Source organism: Lynx canadensis, chromosome F2, assembly GCF_007474595.2.
Source record: "Lynx canadensis isolate LIC74 chromosome F2, mLynCan4.pri.v2, whole genome shotgun sequence".
NCBI lineage: Eukaryota > Metazoa > Chordata > Mammalia > Carnivora > Felidae > Lynx > Lynx canadensis.
In genome coordinates, this window is record NC_044320.2 from 11,305,851 (window position 1) to 11,321,567 (window position 15,717).

The 15,717-nt window shown below is 54.3% G+C and overlaps 1 protein-coding gene across 2 annotated transcripts in view; it reads left to right on the top strand.

Annotated features, from left to right (window-relative positions):
- ASAP1 (ArfGAP with SH3 domain, ankyrin repeat and PH domain 1) overlaps positions 1 to 14,544 on the top strand; it is a 311,284-nt gene extending 296,740 nt beyond the window's left edge. For both annotated transcript variants that reach the window (XM_030304285.1, XM_030304284.1), the window contains 4 exons: positions 1,379 to 1,437; positions 6,866 to 7,365; positions 9,542 to 9,664; positions 11,861 to 14,544. In XM_030304285.1, coding sequence (XP_030160145.1) covers positions 1,379 to 1,437; positions 6,866 to 7,365; positions 9,542 to 9,664; positions 11,861 to 11,935 — 757 coding nt within the window. In that variant the 3' untranslated portion in view covers positions 11,936 to 14,544. The remainder of the gene's footprint in view (positions 1 to 1,378; positions 1,438 to 6,865; positions 7,366 to 9,541; positions 9,665 to 11,860) is intronic.
- The last annotated feature ends 1,173 nt before the right edge of the window (positions 14,545 to 15,717 follow it).

Below are 15,717 nucleotides of genomic sequence, written 5' to 3' on the forward strand. Positions count from 1 at the left end.
TGTCATTCCCATTCCATCGCCCGTCCGCCCCCCTCTGGGGGACGCAAACTTCAGCTCTGGGTCTTCTTCCAGAGGGGCAGAGCGTCTGACACGTACAGAGTGCTTTTTGAACGGAATCGGGCTGCTCTCACACACGCACACACGTGCACACAGCGGCGGCCTCGTGTTCGTTTCCGTGAGAAGAAGCCCGGGCCCACAGGCGTTCAGTGGTGGCCCAGGGCCCGGGGCCTGGGTCTGGAGTAACCATCGTGCTCACATCAGTAGCCGGCAGGTGCTTCCCTGAGAAGATGCCAAGGCCGGGAACACACGCTCCAGAGGTGTTTGAGGCGAAGCCCTGTGTGTTCACTGTTTCCGGATTCACGGGGACTTCACGGCCCTCCCTGGCCTGGGGCCAGGGGGTCCAGGAGCTGAGGAGAGAGCACTTAGGACTGAGGGTGGTTGGAGGCCAGCGGCTGAGAACACGTGCACTTCATCATCTTTGACTCTGTGTTGTTTGATTGGCTTGGCTTTCCCTCTTCCTTTAAATGCAGTTAGGAGAGAAAGAGGAACAAGCCAATTCTTAGGACATCATAGGACAGAAAAAGACAAACGAGAGCTTGAAAAGGGCCCTTGGCACAGAGGACTTGGGCGCTTGGCCGCTGTTGCTCTGGGAGTCTGCAGTGCTCGGTGTCCTGAGAGTAGCTACCGCCTCTCGCTGAAGCCAACAGGTGCCACCTGCAGCCCGGGCATTTCAGTGGCGGCAGGGGCGTGGGGAGGAACATTCGATTATTTGGACCACCTGGAGTGGACTTCTGTTCCCAAGACTTGGGTGCTTTTCCCCACTCGTTGTGTAAGTGCTCCAAGAGGAAGGAGAGCTCAGGGAGAGCCTGGGGGTCTGAGAACCCAAACCATCTGCTCTGGGGCCATGGAGGATATCAGGGCTCTGCCGATGGACAGAGAGGGGTCTGAATTTATGTCCCCCCTCCCCCACCCTGGCCTGCCTTGGGACCCTCTGCTGGTCACTGAAACTCCACAGACTTCAGTTTTTCCTCACCTGGACGTGGGGGCCGAAGACTTAGGTTGAGAGACTGTATCCCATGAGAGGACTGACTGAGGTTTTGTGGGGACAGATGCTCTCAGTCGGTACCTCTGCGGACAGGTGTCCAGGGCGAAGGGCAGGCAGTTTTCACTTTCACAGGCTTGGCCTTTTCATCCTGTCCTGGGTCCTCCCCGGCCAGGCAAATCTTGAATTGTGGGAAATAGACTGTAATCTTTCGTTAAAGAAATTTTGGAAGGGTTTTTAGAGAATTCACCAAACTCCTGTGATTTCCTTGAATATTATATCATTAATGATATTCTAGCATTTTGAGATCCTAAATGATTCTTATTTATTAATCAGCACCGGCTCTGCAAAGACTGCCCTTGGCCCAAGAGTTCTTCCTAAACTACCTCAGAAAGGTAAGACTAGTATCTCTCGTGTTCACCTAACTGGAGTATCACCGTGCCCTCCAGGGGACAGGTGTCTCTGTCTCTTTAGTTCATGGCTTGGTCCCAGACGCCTGAAGCAGCACCTGGCAGGTGCCCAGTTAATGTTTGTTCAATGAAGAAGGATATTTATTAACTCCGATTCTGTGGTTAGCAAAACACCATACTTTTCCTAAAAACCACAGTCCTTCTCCAGAAGGCACGCGATCATCCCAGGGATGGGCATGCCATTCCTTCCCTTGCACACACGGTCAGAGACCTGGGAACCAGCACCAGCTCTACCGGTCACTCACCATGCAGCCTGGACGGTGGACCCGGAAGCTTCCCGAAGCCTCCAAGTCCTCACTTGTGAATGTGGGCAAGAACGCCTGCTTCGTGAGGCTTCGTGGGGACGAAATGGGATCATGCTTCAGAAAGCACCTCGCTGCTGGGGGGGCACAGAAATTCTTCCCTAGGATGGCACCCCTCATGCAAAGCAGAGGGATGCATGCTCTGAGAAGGACAAGAAAGCAGTGTCTCTAAGTGCTGCCTCCTCTCCAAGCAAAGACACTCGGTCCTTTGACCAAATCTTCTTTAATCCTGATGGAGCTTTTCATCCGTAAGACCAGCACGTCCGTCACCTTATCTGCTCCCTCTTCTTTGTTGCCAGCTCCTGCCTGGGAGCTGGGAGAACACCCCCAGACGTGCTTGGTTCATTCTGCCCGTCCTCACCTAGGCCCACAAGGCCAGAGGGCCCACGTTAGGTGCCGGTGGAGGCTCAGAGGACTCGTGGCCGCTCTGTGGGTTTCGGTGGCCACGGCAAGACCTTTGACCCCAGAAGTCCAAGTGAGGGATTCGTGGCGGAGAGCTGGGATCCACCCTGCTCCAGAGGTCTTTAGTAAAGTGACATATTTGGAGGGGTGCTGCCCAGGCTCCTGTGTAGTACCAGGGAGTCCCAGGTGGCTGCCAGTTCATTCTCCATGGAACACAGAGGAAGCGTCCCCTGGATTTTCGAAGTCTTTATCTCAAGTCATTGTTTTATTGTTGTTGTTGTTTTTTAACCTCGGCCCAGAGGGCTGTCCTGATCCCAGAGAAGTTTGAGGTGTTTCCCCGGCCCTGTCGCCACTCCTCCACAACTGGCCCCACATTCAGCCCTGCACTCTTCTCTGCCCGTCACGCCTCACCACTGATTCCTTCCACCTGCCTGTCCGGCTCCCTTCCTCCTGCACCCAAACCCTGGCGATTCTTAGCCCCTTCTGTGACACCCCCACCCTGGCCACTGCCACCTTCTCACTGTCCCACATCCCCTCCGGAGCCAGAGTCTCCCCGAGTGCTCTCCCTCACCTTCCGCGCCCCTCCTGTGCTGGCTCTGTCCGCTTGACCAGCCCTGGGCTGACTCCACGCACTTGGACGTGCTGGAGAGGCACAGTCAGGACCGTAGAGCGGTCCGAGAAGCGGTCAAGACCGCTGAGCTCACGCAGGCCTCAGGTGCGACCTGGTGCCCTCCATCCGCGGGATCTACTGACTCGCCACCACCTTAGCCCTCCGTCCTTCACACCTCCTGTTCTCCCCGAAACAACTTCGCTTCTGCTTTCTCCGTGAACAGGACATAAGCCCACTCCGCCCCACGCTCACCACCACATGTCCCCGGCTGCCTGCACTTGGCACCCAGGAAGCAGCAGGCTGTGTCCTCAGGTGGACCCCATGCTTATGCACTAACCCCACCCCCCCCAACTCTGGAACGGCGTTCCATGCTCGTGCTCTCTCTCTCTCAAAAAATAAAAATAAAAAATTTCTTAGTACTTTCAAATACCCAGTTTACATTTCTAATTATCTCATAAATGCCTGTCTTTTTTTTTTTTAATTTTAGAGCTTGAGTGGGGAAGAGAGGGAAACGGGGGGGGGGGGGGGGAGAGAGAGAGAGAGAGAGAGAGAGAGAGAGAATGAGAATCCCAAGCAGGCTCCACTCTCAGTGCAGAGCCCCACACAGGGCTCCATCCCACAACCCTGGGATCATGACCTGAGCCACAATCAAGAGTCGGACGCCCAACCAACTGAGGCAACCCACACTCCCCCCCTTTTTTTTCTTTAACAATCGTTTAAGACAAGATAGAATGAAATAAGGTCCACATGTTAACACCTGACTGATTTGTCTCTTGAGCGTCTTGGCTCATGGTTTCCCTTGCGTGTCTCTCCTTTTCCGGTGATTTGTTGTGGAAGGAACTGGGTTATCTGTCCTCACAGGTTTCTCCAGTTTGGAATTTGCTGACCGCATCCCCATGCGGTTGTTTTAACACGTGCCTGTATTCTCTGGTTCTCCTGTCAGTTGGAAGTGGGACCTAGAGACCCAGTCAGATACAGGTTCAGACCGTAGCAGAGCTACCGCCTGGGGGCTGGGTGTCCTCTTGTCCAGAGGCGGACGCCGTCTGATGGTCTCTCTTTGTGGGAAGCGTGCTCAAAGCCTGGATCCAGTCCTCCCCCTGTCAAAACCACTCCGCGAGGCCGGTGGCCGGCAGTCGAGTATCGGCCCAATGTCACACAGCCTGTGTGCAGCAACCCCTTCTGTTGGGAGTCTGGGCCAGGAGTTTGCAGGGTTTTTCCTCCTCTGCCTCCTGTTCCTCAGTTATGCTCTTAGAAGCCATTCTCAGGAGTAGAATGATCACGGCCAAGGGAAGAGTGTTTAATAGGCCGGACGCTGGGTCATGTTGCTTTCCAAAGGGGCTGTATCCACATGCCTTCCACCCAGTCCAGCCCGTGCAAACCAGCTACACCATAACCTCCCAGGTTTCTGCAAGGAGTGGGGGTGGAGGGTGGAATTCTCATTCCTTTTTTGTTCTTACTGGGCCTCACTCTAGCAGCATGCTCTCTGGAGTCCAGTTTGCGGGGAAAATCAGCTTGTCAACCCTTCAGAGTTAAAAAGGCAGTTCAGAAAGGACTTTTTTTTTTTTTTCAACGTTTTTATTTATTTTTGGGACAGAGAGAGACAGAGCATGAACGGGGGAGGGGCAGAGAGAGAGGGAGACACAGAATCGAAACAGGCTCCAGGCTCCGAGCCATCCGCCCAGAGCCCGACGCGGGGCTCGAACTCACGGACCGCGAGATCGTGACCTGGCTGAAGTCGGACGCTTAACCGACTGCGCCACCCAGGCGCCCCCAGAAAGGACTTTTAATTCGAGAGGGGAAAACGCAAAACCAGCTTGGAAATAGAATAGCCAAAGGTTGGGCAAGCTTCCCTAGAGAAGAAACTCCTTATTTTGTTTCTACCTATTACACAAGTACATGTATTCATTCCAGAAGATTTTTCAAAAAATACAACCAAAAAGAGAAGAAAAACACGAATCACCCGAAGTCTTCTATCTGCCAACCTAAAAACAGTTTGGTATATATCCTTTATTCTGTGCTTTGTTTTAGGTTTCGATTTAAGCTGGAGTTGTTGTTGGTTTTTTTGTTTTTTTTCACACAACAAATCAACAACATTCTCCATAACAAATTACACACCATCCGGCTTTTACGGCTAGGTAGGCCTGGTCATTCTACGTCCACACAGCATGAGGCTTTGGTGCTGTGACCGGTGCGGTGCTGAGCATTCAAGCGCGAGCATCTCATGGCCTGGCTTTGATCCTTTTTCTAGGATAGATTCCTGGCACTGGAGCTGCGTGGTTTGGGGTTCTCTCTGCCCAGGACTTAGTGTCTGTTCCCCCAGGAGTGGCTCACAGAGAGGCTTGCCACGCCCACCGCCCCGGGGGATCCCCCAGCTTTGCCCCGTCATTGCCAGCCTCTGCCTTGCGCCCACCCCGTTTGTGACTTGCGAGAGAGGAATCTGGCTTGCTTTAACTCTTTGAGCTCAGCCACACCAGCTGGAGCTCAAGGGCCAGCCCGCGAGCAGCGTGCCCTTGAATTTGATTTCCTTAGGAAGGGACATGGCTGAGCAGGCCATGAGCAGAAACAGCTACGGTACAGCCTGTGACAGTTTACAACACCAGCGTTCATCTTTTATTTCTTTTTTTTTTAAATAAATTTTGAGAATATCTTTGGGAATATATTGTACTTTTAGAGTAGCATCCTTAGTTTGACTTTCTCCATGTGCCTTAGTCAGCTACTTCCTTGCTGAATGAATGTCTACTGTGTACTTGGCTCTGTACCAGGAGCCCGAGTTATAAGAATAAGTGAAAATGCGAACCCTCGCCTCCAGCAACCCTGTCTGACAGTGTGATAATGCTCTCATATAATGCTTAGAGCCTGCCAGGTCCTGTTGGCAAACTCTTGACCTGTACTGACTCATGTTTTAGAAATAAGGAAGGTGAGGCACAGGGAGGTTGTGTAATCTGCCCAAGATCACACAGCAGGTAAGTACCGGGTGGGGTGGCCTTGGACGTGTCCGTAGGATCTTGGGTCCTACCAGTAGAGCTGTGGGTATGGTTTGACGAACTGGAATCCCCAGGCGGTGCGGTATTCCGGCCGCAGCCACACGGGGAGTGGGGGGGACCTGCCTAGGAAATCCTCCCAAACACATTAAATAGGCAGAAAACAAAGTTGCAAAGTACGTGAAAATGCCACGTAGGATTTTTAAAAGATACATTCGTAAGTACAAGGACCTGTGTCACCAAAACGTAACAGAGGTTACCTCGAAGGATTGGGGTGGGTGAGGGGAGAAGCCTTTTCATCTCTTACCTTATGTAGCGTGTGAAACATGTGAACGTGAGGAATTCATCATAAATTATGAGACAGCCACACAACAGAACGCAACATTAAAAAGTACATACTGTTGCCAAAGGAACTTTATTGAACTGGCAAATACTCTTCCTAAAGCAGCATATAGATAAAGGCAGATAAACATTTTATCTGTGAAAAACATACAGAAAAGTCCAGGAGGAAATATGACCCAGTACCGTATTTTTTTGTTTATTTGGGAAGGAAGGGGCAGAGAGAGGGGGACAGAGGATCTGAAGTGGGCTCCGTGCCGACAGCAGAGAGCTTGACATGGGGCTCAGACTCCCAAACCTCAAGATCCTGACCCAAGCCAAAGTCGGATGCTTAACCGACTGAGCCACCCAGACACCCTGTCCCCTTACTTTAAATGGCTACATTTAGGTGGTAGGCTTGTGGAAAACTTTATAACCTGTTTGTATTATGGTTGCTGTTTTTTTTTTTAATTTAAACAGTCATGTTTTTTAAATTCTGGATTAGTTTGTACATCCCGTTCCTACATAACTGAGGTGTGAAATAACACACTGTAATGTGGACGCCTTCCAAGCCTCCAACTTTTATCTTCTAAGGACGGGCAGTGTGTGCCTGGGTCCGGCCCCGGAGCGGGCACTCACTGTCCCTCGGTCCTCCTGGGGACTGATGGATGGAGGGGGCAGCGCTTCCCCGCCTCGTGGTGCCCTCCAGTGACCTCCCTCTCTGTGGTTGCTTCCCACAGTGGCACTAAGGAAAACAGAAACCAGCCATCACCTCTCCCTGGACAAAGCCAACATCCCGCCCGAGATCTTTCAGAAGTCCTCACAGTTGGCAGACTTACCGCAGAAGCCACCACCCGGAGACCTGCCCCCGAAGCCCACAGAACTGGGTCCCAAACCCCAAATTGGAGATTTGCCTCCTAAGCCGGGAGACCTGCCCCCCAAGCCCCAGCTGGGAGACCTGCCCCCCAAGCCCCAGCTGGCAGACTTACCCCCCAAGCCACAGATGAAGGACCTCCCTCCCAAACCACAGCTGGGAGACCTGCTGACGAAGTCCCAGACTGGAGACGTGTCGCCCAAGGCCCAGCAGCCCCCAGACGTCACCCAGAAGTCACACCCGGTGGATCTCTCCCCGAACGTGCAGTCCCGAGACGCCATCCAAAAGCAAGCATCCGAAGACTCCAACGACCTCACGCCCACTCTGCCAGAGACGCCCGTCCCGCTGCCCAGGAAAATCAATACGGTGGGTAGGCGCCGCGTTTGAGGCTTTCGCGAGCCCGCTGCTGCGCTCCGGGGCCCCGCGGGAGGGCACGTGCTCCAGCGGGCCCAGAAGCAGCACAGGCCTGCTCGCCTCCCCTGGCATCGAGCCAGAGCAGAGCCCGGCGGTCAGGGACACGGGCGTTGCACTCCAGCGGGCGGGCCTCAGGACCTGCCTTCGGCGCACGCTCCGACTGCGTGACCTGGGCCCGTTACTTACCCTCTCGGAGCCTCAGTTTCCCCGTACACAGAAAGGAGCCAGTGCAGTCACCGAGCCAGCTCACAGGCAGTTAAGTGCAGTGACAGTGGCACCAAGCTGGCACCTTGCAGACACTCAGCTCTAAGAGCCTGGAGGACCAGAGTCCTCCTCTCCTAGAGTCACAGGAGAGCAGGTTCCGTCTCCGGATTCTGCAGATCTGCTCTCTGCTTCTCGCCGCATCTTCCTGGAGGAGGTGGAGGCAAAGCCCAGGGGACTTGCACGTGCAGAACTTGGTTGAAATCTCACACTCCCTCGTTTCATGAAACGCTTCCTACTCTGTAATATGTCGGTTTTATTCTAATATAAAAATGCTTTTTGCCCAAAAAACCCTTCTTTGGGGCAGGGCTCCAGGAAGACTCAGCGTGCCGTTGGTGGGGGGCACTGGCGGCCCAGGCCAAGGAGCACAGTCCCCGAGGGAACAGAAGGGCCGCCCGCTGCGCGCAGTTCTGCCCTCGCCCTCTGTAAGAACAGCGTTGCAGCAGAAGTGTGTCCCTTCCGCCCCGCAGGAGAGGAGGGACGAACACAGCCCACTGTCCACAGCTCGGAGGCCGCCCTGGGCGGTGTGGCACGTGTGCTCACTCTCCCCAAAGGCAACCTCCCGAGACCCCGGGCGCCGCTGCTGGCCTTGCCGGGTGCAGTTGCCGGCCCACACCACGCGCTTGCACGGTTGTCTGACGCTGTCGTTTCATCCTCCCCATTGTAAATTCTCGCCTACGGGCCTTAGAGCTGAGACGCCTTGGCCGCCGCTCCTCCGGCGTCACCGGCCCCAGGAGGGGCTGCAGAGAGGAAGGGGGTGGCTGAGGGACAGCCCAGAGCATGCAGAGGAGGAGTCAGCTGACCCAAAACACTGAGAGACACTGCTCGGTTTTGGGGGGTTTTTAATTTTTTTTTTTTTTTTTTTTTTTTTTTTCAACGTTTATTTATTTTTGGGACAGAGAGAGACAGAGCATGAACGGGGGAGGGGCAGAGAGAGAGGGAGACACAGAATCGGAAACAGGCTCCAGGCTCCGAGCCATCAGCCCAGAGCCTGACGCGGGGCTCGAACTCACGGACCGCGAGATCGTGACCTGGCTGAAGTCGGACGCTTAACCGACTGCGCCACCCAGGCGCCCCATGGGGGGTTTTTAAATGAGAGAGAGAGAGACACAGCACAAGCAGGGGAGGGGCGGGGGGGGGGGGGGGGACACAGAACCTGAAGCAGGCTCCAGGCTCTGAGCTGTCAGCACAGAGCCCGACAGGGGGCTCGAACCCACAAACCGTGAGATCATGACCTCAGCCGAAGTCGGACGCCTAACCGACTGAGCCACCCAGGCGCCCCACACCTCGCCTTTTGTAATACTAATTATTTAACGAGCAGGGCACCAGAAACCTCCTTTCGAAGATGATTTCTCTATTTCCATCTTTCTGTTTGCAAAAAACCAGAACAGATAAAAGCCCAAGGGAAAAGTGATCAGACGTTAATACATTGTTGGGAACTGCCTGGAAGCCTCCCACCCAGGCTGCTGCATCCTGGTTCCCCAGCATGTGCTGACTTGGTACTTTGCGTGAGGGGACTGAGAAATGTGTTTGTGTCGTGCGTTCAGTCTGCAGAGGATGCACATTCTTCTTTACATCATGTTTCCCGGCACCATTTTTACCCTCTGCTGTCATCTCGGCAAGCTGCCGTTGTGGGTGGGGGGAGGGCAGGGTGCCTCATGGCTTTCGGTGGAGCTGCATTTTGATCCCCGCCCATAATTCGCTCCGTCCCAGAGCTCGGGGAAGAGGGAGGGGGCGCACAGCACCTGGGCGCCTGGCAGACCGGCCTCCCCTCCCACAGGGGAGAAGTCGAGGCTCGGGGAGGTTAAAGCCCACGCCGAGGTCTGCGTGTCCTTTTTTCAGCTAAAACCCAGTTTCTTTATTGAAGGGCAAAAACAAGGTGAGGCGAGTGAAGACCATCTACGACTGCCAGGCGGACAATGACGATGAGCTCACCTTCATGGAGGGGGAAGTGATTGTGGTCACGGGGGAGGAAGACCAGGAGTGGTGGGTACGTACCAGGGGGCGGGGGGTAGGGGGCGGGGGGGTGCCCGCCCCGCGATGAGGAGCAGCGCCCGGCGCCAGGATCCTGCCGGCCGCCTCGCTTACCCTCTGGTGTGGTCGCTGGGTGTCTTCTGTCACCGCTGTCGTGCTAGGAACAGAGCCGTGGGGCTTCGAAACTGGGTCAGGAGAATTACCGCACGCGTGTGCCTTACCCTTGTTATCATGCCCCCCCGTGAGCCGCAGGTATTTGCTGCCGTTTCACTGGAAGAGCTCAGGACTGTTCAGCATGGTAGGCAGCTGGATTCGGGAGCGTCTCTGACCCCGAAGCCCAATGCCCTGCTCCCCAAAACACACCGTCCCGGGCTCAGGCTCGGAGGCCTGCGTCCCTGTTTACCACTGCCCTGTCCCCAGGCTCGGTCCTTAATCCACCCTGCAGGCCTGTCTTTGTAAAGTGGGCCATCAGACCTTCCTCACTTGATTTTAGAGGATTAAGTGAGAATATCTATAAAAATCCCTTTTTCATTAAAACTGCTGCCCAGGTGTCAGAACGGAAAGGCACCCTCACCCTCACACAGCGGCTGTTTGGAGATTCTCGGTGGCTGTAAGGGCAGCCGACAGGTCTATGCTGTGGGCCCCACACACACACACACACAGGTGTGTACCTTTGGCTTTTCTGCCTTTGGGCCTGGAGAGTGACTGCAGATTCTCGATCACAGCGGCAGAGATTTTGCTGGGACTGAAGCAGCGACGCTGGGGACCTGGGAAGCGGGGACGCTCTGGGCCTCTGGCAAGTAGGAGCCAGGGTGCTGGGAGAACAGAGCTGCTGGCCTGAGTGTCAGGAGTGCTGAAGCTGGGAAGCCCCGGCTGGAGGGATGAGGTGCCTCCCCCCTGCTCCAGAGGGACGAGTGGGGATAGCCCCGGGCCCCTCCTGCCTCTGTTAGGATCGGGCCTCCTCCTGGGGTGGAGCCTGCTAGAGAGTCATGACAAGGAGATGGGCTCTGAAGACCCCGTGGGAGTCACTCACAACGCTCTGTGGCCTCGGATGAGGCATGTCCCTTCTGGCGGCCCGTTTCCTGCTCAGAAATGGGCCGTGAGTAACCCCTCCCCACAAGGATGCCCTTTGATGATACGGTGATGTTATTAGAAGCAAGCGGCGACCAGATCCCTTGCTAAGAAAGTGGTGACGACAGCAGAGGATCCAGGGGGAGTAAGCGGAAAGTTTTTAGTGTCAGCACATCTGCCAGAGCAGACCTAAAACTAATGCCGTGCGCGGCACCAGCGATTTCTGATGGACAGAACCCTCTCACGTGCCTGACGCCCGCTGAGCAAGACGCCCGAGGTGAGCAGGTCAGGTCTTACGTTAGCTCCACCTCCCAGGCGAGAAGCCCATGCCCCACGGCCCAGGGGGGCCCCGGGGGCTGCCCCAGGTCAAAGAGCCGGTGAATAAAGGAACCAGCCCTGGGCTCCCCCCACAGCTCCTGCCTCAGCCGCCGTCCACATTGCGGGTGTTTCGTAGATGAAAATGAGAGCTGACCTGGTCCCTAAGGCCACCGTCCGTCCACTCTCTGCTTTTGTCCTTTAAAGCCAGTGTGCGTGTCCTCTTTGTTCTGAAGGCTCGTGACAGGATTCTCCTTCATGCAATTAACGGGGGCCTAACTGAGCTAATTAGGAGGTTCTTGCTGGGCACTGTGGCTCACAGGCTCGGGCAGCAGACCGTAAAGTGACCCCAGGCCACCGTCCATCTCAGACCCTATCGGTCTCCTTCCCCCACAGCAGCCAGAACGTGCAGGTCTGGTCCGCAAGCCAGCCCTTCGCATCTGTGTGGGTCTTCGTGTAACCTCGCGAGAGTCCTGAGGAGAAAGGGTCCTTTAGCCCCATTTTTCAGACAAGGCTTAGCAAGGCTTGTGCGAGGAGGCTCAGCGGGAGAGCCGGTTGAGCGCCCCCGTTAAGAGTGTGGACTGTGGAGTCTGCAGCCCTTGTGGGACCGCGGGCAGGTCCTCCCGCCCGCGCGCGTGGACGCTCCCCTCCCTTGGGGCTGGCGTGCGGCGCCGTGAGGTCCCGGAGAAGCGCTGAGCGTGTCCTACCTTCTTCTGTTATTGCTGCACGTAGTTTATTGTCATTAGCGCCCTATAGCTCACCAGGTTGGGGGGGCACCCCAGGCCCGTGGGCCGCCTGCAGACTGACGACTCTTTTCTCCCCGCAGATCGGGCATATCGAAGGACAGCCTGAGAGGAAGGGGGTCTTTCCCGTGTCCTTTGTTCACATCCTGTCTGACTAGCAAAGAGCAGGACCTTGAGATTGTCCACATCTTCACGCAAGACTGCCGCCTCCACGTACTCCCGTGCACACGTGTATATAGCTGCTGTTACAGAACGAGGGACTCACTCCAGGGCCACCTCAGGAGGGGAACGTAGTGTGTGTTGTAAATAGTCCGTGGTCTTCCGCCTTCGCCAGTATTAGGGTAGCCCTGGGACCCGGCGCGCCTTACTGGTTTGCCAAAGCCATCCTTGGCATCTAGCACTTAACATCTCTATGCTGTTCTCCGAGCAAACAGACAAAAACAGGAACATAGCAACTGCTGGCTTCGCCAGGAGAAGTGGTCTCCAGCAGCCGTTGAAAGGCGTAGAATTGACTCGTGTTCCTAACAAAACAGTATTCTCCATTGTGTTACTGAAAATGCAACGTTAGCAGAGAGGTGGGTTCTGTTCTCCAGGTGAAATTAGCTCCATGACAGAACGGCCTGTAGCGGTCTGTGTGCACGGTTCACAGCCACAAAAACCTACTTGGGTATTTATTACAGAGAAGTGCTCGGTTAAACCTAAGTGTTGCTCCTTCAGCAAAATAAAATACTCACCGGCCCAAACCCTTTGGTGGCAGTTGACCGTCCCCACCGCCTCGGGCAGGCTAGGCGCGGTCGGTTTATCCTGTCTTACGGTGACGAGTGCCCGCCCCTGAGATATTACCTCATTATGCAGAAATAACATATCCTTCACGACTATTTTGACAAAAGCTTAAAACACATCTGGTGAAGTTCAACTTTCAGGAACCGAGGACCGCCAGGAAACATTAGCCTCTACATTATGCATGCATTTAGAAGCTTACCTGAAATCTGCCTTTTATAAAGGAACAGTACGGACAAGTTGAACTGTACATTTTTTAAACTTGATCGCCATTAAAGCAGAAATTATAAGGTTGCGACAATACCCGTTTCTAGTCAGTCATTTGGCCTTCTCAGAGCGTGAAGCTGCATATCACGTTATGAATTAGCATCCTCCCGATGTGTTAAAGCACCTGATACACCAGTTTAAATTCATTATTTTGTCAGTTTTGTCCTTGATCAATTTAAACCTGTAAAAGAGGATTCAAGAATTTAACAGTCGGCCCTTCACACGGCTTCCCCCCCCACCGCCCCATAGAATCCGGGTGCTGAAGCCAGCCTCCTGTTCCTCCGTGCTTTTGATGACACCCGAGGCGTAGGTGAGGCTTCCAGCCTTAAGCTGACTTCAGTAAACCCGTTCCCTTCAAGGCAGGTCGCGGCCAAGTGCTCGAACGCCGCCGTGAACCGGCGCTCTTCCCGCAGCGAGGCTCCCTCCGTGTTCTCTCCGTCCCAGTCGTGGCCATCAGGCCGCTGAGGGCGCCCTGCGCGCTCGGTCTTGTCTGCCGGTCTGGATTCTGAAAAGAACACGTTCTTTTCAGCGTTCCCCAGTCGGCGGGGCCGCCCTCTGGATTCCGAGGCCCGTGTGTCCTTGTGGCATCACGTTTGCTTAAACCGCTTTGTTGGCAACAGCATAGAAAGCTGGTGTTCTTAAGCAGGGAACCTCGGCAGCGCGTGGTTTAGAAACGCTCGTTTCACAGACGCGCGCTCCCGCCCGCGCGCGTGGGAAAAGCCCCCTCGACCACAGCCACAGCGCCGCTCAGTGAGTGGTAGGGAGCCCGGCTCTGCTGAAGGGATCGCCGCGAAAACTCCGAACACCCACCTCACAAAGAAACCTTGCGTGAACGCACCTGCACCGCGACTTCCCAGCTGTTCCTGGAAAGTGGTTTTGAGCAGTTGCTGGCCCGGCGGCCCCCGCGAGCCGCGCACAGCCCGCCAGCGTCGGGAGCCAGGCGGCGCACGGGGCCGTCGGCCCAGGAAGGCGCCGTCCCAAGTCACGGAGCGTCCTGGTTCATTCAAGTACGCGTTCCGAGTTGCATTGAAGAACCGTTCGTCTCTGTGGCCTACGGTATTTTCAGCCGATCTCAAAATAAACTGGTTTTCTAAAAAACTCAAAACCTAGATGTCTAAAATTACACGGAGTCCTTGTCTGTTCTTTCTCCTCCTTCCACAGATGCAGTTGTTTCTTTGGGTTTTTTTCCAATACCTTCTGTGTTTTTCTTTCTGGTTTTTTGATTTCTGTGAGGAATTTGCGTTCTGTCTAATCCAGCTTACCGCGAGACATAGGAAAGCTAGGGACAAGTACCTTTGGTGATCTTGGTCGAGTTTGAACCTTTGTTCTGAAACTCAGCGAGCCACTATCTGCAATTTCGTACATGATATAGTATTTTGAAGGTATGGAACCTTATGGGGAAAAAAAATAGTTAATTAGTTCTTTTTTCCCCCAGAGGGGAAAGTTACGTTCTGCAAATAGCCTGTGTCTTATTTTACTGTTGAACAGCAATTGCTATTTATTTTTTTATTGCCTAGAACTTCTACACGTTGTATAGGAACCCTGTAGTGCCGCTAGATAAATTCCAAACTCTCGTCTGGGTGTTACCACGAGGCATCAGTACACTTGTCATTTCACATGGAGTTAATGTGACCGTTCTTCAGTACTGTATGTGTTAATTTCTACTTTTTTTAATATTTAAAATTGCTTTTAAATAAACATATTCTCAGTTGATCCCAAACATCTGAAATCAAGCCATTTTGTGAGTCGTCCACTCTGTTCCATTCGGAGAGAATCAGGGCTCTTGCTTGGCTGTGCTTTGGGGCGGCGGGTGGGTGGGTCGATAACACGGCCATTCCAGCTCCCGTGTCAAAGCTTTGGAGACAGAAAGATGTCCATCACTTTCCTGGGCTTACAAAACAAGTCCTCTGCATTTTGTCCGCCCCCCCCATTCCCACTCCCACCTCCATGCACCCACTTCTCCTTTTTATGTGAAGAGGGGAGAGCCCTGCCCCCCCCCAGCAAGAGGCACACACCTCTCAGCTTTACAGAGTTTAAAAAGGAGGGGGGCGCCTGGGTGGCTCAGTCGGTTGAGTGTCCGACTTCGGCTCAGGTCATGATCTCACGGTTTGTGGGTTCGAGCCCCGCATCGGGCTCTGTGCCAACAGCCTGGAGCCTGCTTCGGATTCTGTGTCTCCCTGTCTCTCTGCCCCTCCCCTGCTCATGCTCTGTCTCTTTCTGTCTCAAAAATAAATAAAACATTAAAAAAAAAAATTAAAAAGGAGGCCCAGAAAGCCTCACTGCCCTGCAGGACATGCCGCGGCTGATAAACAACCGAGTCTGGGTCCAAGTGAGTGGTTCTGGCCCCGGTGCCGTCCTAGGATCCGTTGCAGCGTTCCAGCCTGGAAGCAGAGGTGGCAAACGGCTGGAGGCGACAGCACCGAACACTCTCGAGTGTTGGCCTGGCATTCCTTCGGGTTCCTCGTTGGTGGAGGTTAGTGCCTATCACACACCTAGACCAGATAAAGCCTACAGACGGTGCTGACGGGGAAGATGGGCTTTGGTGTGGACACCAGTGACTATCAGGCTGTTTCTGGGACAGGCTAATGTAATTATCCAGATAGTTCAGGCAAAGGGGAAGCCGACTTTCTCTCGAATCAGCGCTGCAGTGGTTACATCGGTTCCATATTGTTTTAAACCTGGTAGGTGTCTGTCTGAAATGAACGGACTTGCCCCCCTTGGAGGCAGCCCCTCCAGGATGCTGCGAGCTGCCACGGACATTCCTCCCCCAGTGACGCCAGAAACCAGAGGAACTCTGATCTCCCTGCCTTCGGCCCTTTGAACGCTAGACGGTTGATGAGCCTATGTTTCCCGTATGCGCATTCAGTCTCCTGTGCAGCGAAAATCCTCGAGG